Source organism: Austrofundulus limnaeus, unplaced genomic scaffold, assembly GCF_001266775.1.
Source record: "Austrofundulus limnaeus strain Quisiro unplaced genomic scaffold, Austrofundulus_limnaeus-1.0 Scaffold38, whole genome shotgun sequence".
Taxonomy (NCBI): Eukaryota; Metazoa; Chordata; class Actinopteri; order Cyprinodontiformes; family Rivulidae; genus Austrofundulus; species Austrofundulus limnaeus.
In genome coordinates, this window is record NW_013952440.1 from 655,220 (window position 1) to 664,503 (window position 9,284).

At 36.9% G+C, this 9,284-nt stretch overlaps 1 protein-coding gene across 1 annotated transcript in view; it reads right to left on the bottom strand.

Moving 5' to 3' along the window:
- Positions 1-9,284, bottom strand: part of mgat5b (alpha-1,6-mannosylglycoprotein 6-beta-N-acetylglucosaminyltransferase B) — a gene marked incomplete in the record, with an annotated part of 112,538 nt that overhangs the window by 48,923 nt on the left and 54,331 nt on the right. The window contains 1 exon segment of the mRNA XM_014006903.1: positions 5,609-5,778. Coding sequence (XP_013862357.1) covers positions 5,609-5,778 — 170 coding nt within the window.

Below are 9,284 nucleotides of genomic sequence, written 5' to 3' on the forward strand. Positions count from 1 at the left end.
TGTATGGATCACTTGGGTTGTTACCAACATCTGGTGAAAATTTCATGTCATGTTTCATGTTAGCACCTCTAGTAATATATTTACTGAGAAAAATGGTGACATGTTCAATACTTATTTTACCCGCTGTATATTCTTCCTTCACAGTGCTCGGCTTTTCACAAATCCTTTACTTTTCATAACTCAAATGTCTTGCAAACTGGGAAATGTCAGGAGGGAATTGCATGAGAAAGTGTTACGGTAACGGAGGTTTCATGTTCAAGAACTAAATTAGTATAACTAGTTTACCTGGCATGACCTGATAAAAAAATGACTGTGAAGGGTCTTGTCACTGAGTTTGCATAAATGAGCAATCAGGCACAAGTATTCAGACCATTGAAAAGCAGCAGCTGAATATTATAATGATTAAACAAGACACAAGCACTRTGACACAAAGGTGTTTCAGCTGGATAATAACATGCTTTAGAGSGAAAAGCAAACTCTACTTTTGGACTCTAAAAGTTTTGAGTTTTTGGTTTGTTTAAGAATGAGCTGGAGCTCTGCTAATATTTTGCCATGTGCCATCCAATAGTCTGTGTGTGGTGTTATTGGACTGCAAGGGACCTCTTCATTTTATATTTTCCATCCTCATATCTGTATTAGGTCGTTTTTAGCTCGTCAACTATAATCTTAATTTGAGCTGCCACTGAACGTTTTCAGCACAACAAAGATTGATCTGCTGCATAAGTATGAGTCTTGGCTACTATAACTGCTTCTAAATTTYTGTAGTGCTCCTCAAATCTCAATTAACCCAAAATCCCACAACACACAGTTTCAGGTACAAAGTCCTTCACTGATGTTGGTAAATGTCATGTGCATAAAATGACATGGTTATGCTTACTTRTGCAAGACTAAATTGATTTTCTAAGCAAAACGAACAGTCACAATCGTTCACTAAAAACACTTTCACTCTTTGAGACATCTCTTTGTGATCTCATCTTCTTTGGTGCAGAAAGATTTATTGCAAAAATAATAYTAGATTGAACAGCCAGAGCCAGGAATGGCAAGCTTATAATTTATTGCAGGCATGTATAGAGGGAACCAAGGCATGGCTCRTCCATGTGTTTTATTTTACTGGCTTTAAAACATAAACTTGAAGGATCCATCAAGAGAATAGTTGCAGTTCCTCAATATTAAAGTAGCCTTTTGACTGTAAAAAGAAATAAAACACAGGCCTAAGCGACCACTAATAGGAACCACCTAAATGAATGAATGTTGCCAATCAGAAGCAATTACGCTCTTCGGCTCAGCAGCTACWCTCCCAGTGTAAAAGAATTCCCAGTGTGGCCATTCTGTCAATGAGAGACAATGCTGAACTCCTCAACAATCCTGCCTGCATAAACACCACAGCAGGCCGTGCAGCGATATGAAGCTCCTTTCGAAAGCCTGCGTGGAACAGCGAAGGGTAGGAAATGTAAATAGATGCAAGCCTGAGGGTATCTGTGGAAGCACAACCCACATAAYGAACTGTCAATTTCATATAGTGTGGGAGAAAAAGGACGGAGAGGTCTGTTTTTTTTTTTATCTGTTCATTATTATTCATAAGAAATGGACTTGTGGATATTTATTGCTTGATCCAAAAGGTGAAAGGTGGGCAATAATGTTTTTACCAGTGTCTCTGAAAGTATTCAATGAAAGTAATCATTGCATCTCCAACTGATTAGATTCTGAAGTCAACCCAACTCAATATGGCTGTTACAAATAACAGATCGTTTTGCAGTTTTCTGTGTGCACGGCATTGTGTACAGAACAGAGGCTTATTGGTATAAACAAACCTGCATCGYTAATAAATTTAACACATGCAACAATTTCCATTTATCTGAAGCTGTTTGTGAATTCTGGCAGTGAAAACATTGGATCAGATGAAATGTTGGAATGTCAATACATGGTAAGACTTTTTACAAGCAAGGAGTCTATAACAGAAAGTGTAACTGGAAGTTTTTATTTGTAAAAAATATTTTTGTAACTTGTGACAACTTTATCACATAATTTTGATTAATATAATTTCATACCAATAATATACGTACATTATACTGTTTATATGTAATTTCATTGTTTAGTCTTTCAGTATGGACAGAAACAATTCTCAACTAACTGTTGGATCATTTAGTAAAKTTGATAGTGGGTATCGGTAGGTGCTAAAATATTCAAATATTTGAATATCTTGTTCAGTTCATTGATGTGGATTAGAGCGGAWAAGAAGAATAAATTTGAAATACGTAGTTAGTATCTACATACTTTCAACTGTGGCAAAAAAAACACAATCAAAACAAGCTCAGCAGCTTTATAACTGAAAGATGAGAAAAATCTAAATCTATGAGCTTAAAGGAAAGTTTTACATGAATCAGTTTAGAGCAAATTCAACAGGTCTGTATTTACGGGTTGAATTTGTTCATTTCCATTTGTGTTACMGTAGCAGCCTCATGGTTTATCCCCTGTGACCTGGCCGCTATGGTGTATTAACCTATGCCAACAATACATGACTACAACTCTGTCCACTTTACAGACACTGAGCTGAAATCCTGTGTGGTAGGACCTGAGAGTTTAACCCAACAAATACTCAAACCCTGCAAAAAATTGCAACTTTGCATGAGATTCTGTGTTATTCTCAATATTTAATACATAACGTAATCCTACAACTCTATATGCTTTCCTTCAAGGCGTGATAGGTATTTAAGAAGAATTATTTCTTAATGCTGGGCTTTTATGTTGTTGKTTGGGGGTGTGGTCACAGCTAGGTCTGTCACAATAAGCACTAAATCAATTAATCGCATGATAAAATAAAATGAGGTTGATAATTTTCATTTGCCAACTTCGTTGTTTTCTTCGTGTCTCCCTCTTTTCTACACCTTAGCGTAGGGATTAGYGAACTCTCGTGTCAGGTATTTTTCAGGGTCATGATTTCGTAACCAGCTTGGTTAGAGGTGGGTAGCGATGTTTATGTGTCTTGTTTTCCCATTCTCAGGTACACGTCAGTTACTTTTATTTTATTGTTTTTATGTACGTACATTTCATAAACTTCTGTAAGATGGTGGGACGGATTATTATATTCGTTTAAAATGGTCTCTAAACAATATTATTGTTTATCGCAATAATTTTGGAGACAATTTATCATCCAGCAAAATTTGTTATTGTGACAGGCCTAGTCACAGAGTGAAAAAAAAATCTATTTCCAAAATCTGTTACATTTTCTGAAAGGCTGAACATTTTATTTGGCCATGAGTCCAATATCTGTCTTCATGTTAYGCTGCAACGCCTCTAAAAACCCAAACGGTTGATAGCTGAACGTTTCTCCTTCAATAAGCTCTTAAAATGTGCACACACAAAGACAAACTACACATACAATTCTTTGAAAGGGTAAGTCTTAAACTTTGGCCAACGTACGTTTGTGCCCCTCTTTTTTTAAACTTCTGCAATTTCGCACAAAATTTCTCATGCGTCCCCCATTGGAGACAGGCTGCAGCGGTTCAGTACACTGCGACACCAATTAGACGAGTAAATAATGGCACAGCCAGTGAGAAGCGCTCCCACTGTGGCTTCAACACCTCACTGAACTCCCCCAGAGCTAGTCTTATCAAAACAGCTTATCTTCAAGGCCAGAAATTTAAGATCAAAGGGCAACACTAACTCATCAATGCCCACATCTCTTTTCCTGCAGCAATGGATAAAGTGCTCAATAACCAGGGCACATTATTACCACCCTGTCAGCTTCAGAGTTGCTGGTAAATAAAAAAAAGAAAGGTGTGGACATCAAATCTTGTCTCGTAGACAGCCATTTTCTTGACCAGTTTTGAAAGATCACGGAACAGAGCAAAAGTACAATACCAGACCTGTTAATATTGTGAAGTCCTTTGATTGCACCTATGTGAGAAAAAAAGTATTTTTCTTTAATAAAACCAACTCTGTCTCTGCTAGACACACTGTGCACACATGCAAATATGCTCAATGGTATTAACACTTGTGTTTGTAAAGAGTAGAGATAAGCCTGTTCTCTCTCAGAGGTCAGTGCAGAATCTGAAGAGGAGTTCTCAGGCTTAGAGGAACTGTTCGGTTTTTCATGGAATTCAGTGAAAAGGTTATGAACGTATATTACCTTACATTTTGTATACAGCTCTTTGAACAGCCTCAGTTTGAAGAAACTGAGTTGRATTCTGACCAGACTTATGAGGCAAGGCCAACACAATGTGAATATTTATTAYATTAAAACARCCCCAATCTCAAAAATATTTTAGTGTTTCATGTAGATGTTATTTTATGAACCTTTTTAGTGAGCTTACCACATTACTGTTGGGATTCCTGAAGGTTTCCATTTTATCTTTTCCTTTTTTGATCAATTTTCCCATAGGAGGAGCTGTAGGACAACTGAACCATTGCTCCGCATTACTTGGCATCAACTCAGATCCTGTTCCAGTTCTCACTGGTTGCCAATATTCTTWTCACCCTTCAGCTACTTAGGGTTAACTCTGACTATCATTCAACACCTGATCCTGCCATCACCTCAGTGATTACAGTCGAATCACTTTAATGTGTGGCTTAAAATGCCCAGAAAACGTAAATACTTTGATGTTTTTTGTTGTTGTTCCTCATGAAGTGTTCTCATAAATTAGGGTGGTTGGATTGATCCTCTACTCTTGTTGCTCCATGTTCTCTGTTGTCTTGGATCTCCTCTGTGGATGCATCCTTACATCATCGTTCCTGCAAAGAACAAAAAACTTACCTGTTACTCACCTGCCTGCCCACTCTCTACCGGAACCTTYTCCTCTCCTCCTTGGACACCCCGTCTCATTTAGAAGAAAGACAAAACCAAGTAAGGTGTTCAAAATCAACTTAACTTATTGCAATAAATTTCAAATACAATCTCAAAACTAATGCTTACCTCATTTTCACTGACACTTCAGAACTGTCCTCATCGCTTACAGATATTATCTTTTGTAGGTATTTTAAATATGTATCTTACACTTTTCATCTGTGTCAGTTCCAGGGGCAGCATACTGACTGTGTTAATGTGACAGAACAGTTGTGCCAAAGACTAGACTTAGCTGACCCAGGGACACAGGAATTACATGCTTATTACAACAAAAATACAGATATTTCTTTTGAAAGTGCTTCAGGTTTTAATGGAAGTGTTTCAGCTACCTGCTGCAGCCACTATTTGTGTTTACAAGTAACCAAAAATGTAAATATTAATATAATGTGAAAGTAACAGCAGTGTAAAGTTTGATGAATAACGTTCATATAAATGGTTACACTTKGAGTTCATTTAAGATGTCAGCAATCCCCTTTGGTATTGATTTCACTTATGGAAGAACCATGCTCTTGTTCCGCAAAAAAATCTTTGTTCAAACTAAGGTCACTCAAAGAACTATTTATAGCATGTAAAACTTTGCATATAACCTGACTTCAAGAAATCTGAAATATCATATTAAACAAATTTCAGCAGAAGAAAAAAACTATGTGCAACAATAAAAATCCCCAGTAAAACTCCTGATAACTCACAAAGGATTCAGCATGAACAGCAAAGCATTTTCAGTCAATAAATGGCAGCTAGAGGGATAATTCAAACTATTCCTACCCATGCAGTTCCTTCAGAGAAACCGAGATCTTGACTTCATGTCCGAGCACATGTAGAGCAGTGAGAATGTCGGCCCATTGCACCATCTCCCCCAGAGGACCTCCCTTCAGCACCTTGGGACTGAACACATCTCCAGACTCCTCCGTCAGGAAGCCGACATGGACTAGAATCTAAAATCAGAAAGAGAGAATGTTCGCTCAACTCCTTTTTTAGTCAATGTAGCATGCCAATCTTTGTTAAAATGCTGCAGCTCTATTATAATGYATTTCATTTTCTCATTCTCTGTTTCAAATTTACATTTCAAATGATGTATTCTGATATTTAACAAAAACTGAGAATGCAAACAACACAGCAGATTGACAGCTTATTCTCACCAACTTCAGGAAAATACAATCAACTGTGCATGAATCTGAAATAAAAATTGACCATGGAGTGCTAATTGTTATGCAGAAGGATACATGAGCGGTTTAATTGCTGATGGGGAAAGATATAATTCCCAGACTGTTAAATGTTTAATGAAAAATTAGATTTCTCAACAGATGGAGGCTTTTCTTTTTTTTAAATCCTGCCTTCCATTTGTCTTTGAAAGCAATTTTTAGACATCTAACACAACATGCATTCTCCAAAGATTATGCATGAGTTATTCACACAACTTGTTTTCGAAGTGTGTCTAGTTTCTGTTTGCAAATTAAGTTTGAAAAAAAAAAATCCCTACACCGCATTTTTATCTTGACAGGCAAGAGTACTTAGCATCTCATGAGCTATTATGCACTGCTATAACCATTATAAAAGATGCAGCCTTTCAATATTCAGTCAGAAAAAGATATTAAAGATGTTAAAAAATACACTTTTCCAAATTGTGCAGATAGTTAGGATTGAATTAAACCAACCTGGCTGTGAAAAGTGGTAAATTGGAGTTAAGTTAGGTTTGGAACATGATTTTTTTAAGGTTAGATTTGCAAAAAATGTACTTCAGACAAAATAAATAAACAAATAAATAAATAAATAAATAAATGGAATGGGAACTGGAGAGAAAGCAAATAAACATCACAAGCAAACTATTATTGGCAGCATGACCACAGCCTGTAGAACTAATGTACACTGAAGAGACATTTACAGCTGTTAAAGTGCTAGTTAACGAGCTGGGGTTTGCCATTTAATTGGCTTGCAAACTCATATATGTGTTGTATTTTATGAGCAAAAATGTGTTTTTTCCCCCTAAAATTTAGAAGGGATATGTGCAAGTGTCAGATCTGATACAAAAAAATATGTTGAGTCTAAGGCAGTTAATGCTTGAAGTATGTGGATATTGTGATTTGTGTAGCAGAAAGAAGCTCTTTGCGACAGAGTTCTGCCATCAATACTGATTTTTTTAGACAAAATTTAAAACGTATATCAAAATTTGATTTTTGGTTTTAGATCTTTGGTTTGTAGATACAGTAAATATACAGCAAATAAAAAAGGTACAGAAACTCACTTTTGTCACTGTGTGCCTGTACTTTTGGAGTTCTACAAGGATCACTGTTTGGTCCATTGTTATTCTCCATTTGTGTATGTGTTCTGTCTGTTAGCAAAGGACAGAACACATTCCAATAAATCTTTCCCAAAGTAATCACAGTAGGACATCTATAATTGATTCACTTTGKGAGTCAAAACCTCAAGGCAACCTCACATTATAATGTTTTAGACAGCTTTTTAAAATTTTGTCCAACACTGAAGATATCTAGGCTGAAGATGGAATTGAAAAAAAGAGAAAAAAACACTGAAAGGCCCTTTCGGATGCATACTGTTAAGATTTGAGAGTGGTTTGACCCAGGAAGCAGACAAAGCTCAAGATCCAAAAACAAAAATGATTTATTTACAAAAACAACAGCTGACAAAGCAACCAAAACATACTTACAGAAAACACAGAGGAACTCAGAGAGTAAACACAAACTGACGTGAGGACGTACATTGAACTGACAGGGGAGTGAAGACGTGAAACAGAATATAAAGGTGAGTTAACGAGAATACAAGTGTTGACACCTGGGGAAGAAACACAAGAATTCGGTGTGCATGGGAGGAGCTGGGGAAGAACAYAGAGGAAACATTGGAAATAATTGAAAGATGAAAAACACAGATCCTCACATGTATATGCTTTAATTCTAACAATTAGATTGAATATATAACCTATGTGAATAATTTAGTTGTGACAAAATTTTCACAAGTTGTCTAAAATATGGTGTGACAGGGCCTTCACTAAACAAAAAAAGGTTATAAATTTCTTAAAGGGGCAATATCATGTAAAATCAACTTTTTTGAGCTTTATATCATCTTATAATGTTATCCTCTCATCAAAAATATACACAGAGTCTTGCTTTGACTCATTCATGCATGTTTRAGAAATGCTGTAGTGTCCTGAGGCAGCCAGGCAGGGCAGCAAAAATGACCAGTTGGGCCTAGAACCGCATTTTGAGATCAACTCCTACTCTGAGCTGTCTCTGAACCAAGCTTCCTCATCACAGAGCACACACAGACCCGGCCTGTGCTGAAATGGGCGGGACAGAAGCGGAAGGAGGTTCTAAAAGAGACAGAGGCCAATTTCAAGGCGTTTAGAAACAGATATGATGAGAAGTCAAGTTTATTTTTGATTTAAACATATAAACAGCATTTTAATAACAACTGAAGGAGACTTATGGTAGTCACTTTATTATGGTATAGAATTGAAATATCTGAGAAACACATATTACTCCTTTAATTTTACATATTGTATATTGAGCATATTCTTTTTGATTTTTTCTACCTGGATTACTGAGATGCATCAGGACATGTTGAGCAATTCTTTTTTGCTTAAAGTCATCTGCAACACTCATTGTACTTTGTGTACTAATAGATCTTTGTTTAAAACTTGGCATTAATTAGACTTAATCCAGTTAGAGAAACCCAACAAGTTGAGTCAGGTCCTCTGGATGGGTTCTTCTTTCAGGGTTTCCCCTACATGTAATTGATCGTGGCGCACCGCCACAGCTAAATAAAAGCCGCCACACTTTCRGAATGAAGTTTATTTTTTATTCAATGTAAAACAGGGGTTGACACAATCATTGTTTAGTTTGTCCGAAACAACCTATTTTTGTTTCGGACAACCAGATCCCGCCTCCCGGTTGTCCGGTRGACAACCAAGAAAAAAAGRCCTGGATTTAAGTTTTCCTCCACGGGTGTTCTTCATTGTAAAAATAAACAAGAGAAAAAAACTTGTTAAAGCCATCTAGGGATTAAACTGATGGTTCTTTCACCAAATCGAGAGAACCAGAGTCTGATATGATTTACAAAATTGTTCAACAGTCAGCTGAACTAAGAACCAGACCCGGAGACAGGAATAAAAAGGTAAGTGCTTTTTATTTACAGGTGTAGGGTAGTGGGTCATCAGCTGTRAGGGAATGAGGAGATGAGGTGAGTATTTTGAAAGGTTCAGTCTCTTTTCAGAGATGGTTTGAATGTTAATCAAAGTGTTTCTTGTCTTACAGGTCTTCTGGAGGCGAGCAGCACAGAATGGAGGAGGAATCCAAAAACACAGGTGAGTTCCTTTTAGGCAGCGTGGCATAAACATGAAGAGGTGTTCGAGGCGTTTGGCTTTGGCAGGAGGTAATGACTGTCAAACCTGATTGGAAGTCTCTTTTCTTTGCAGGCACAAGGAGAG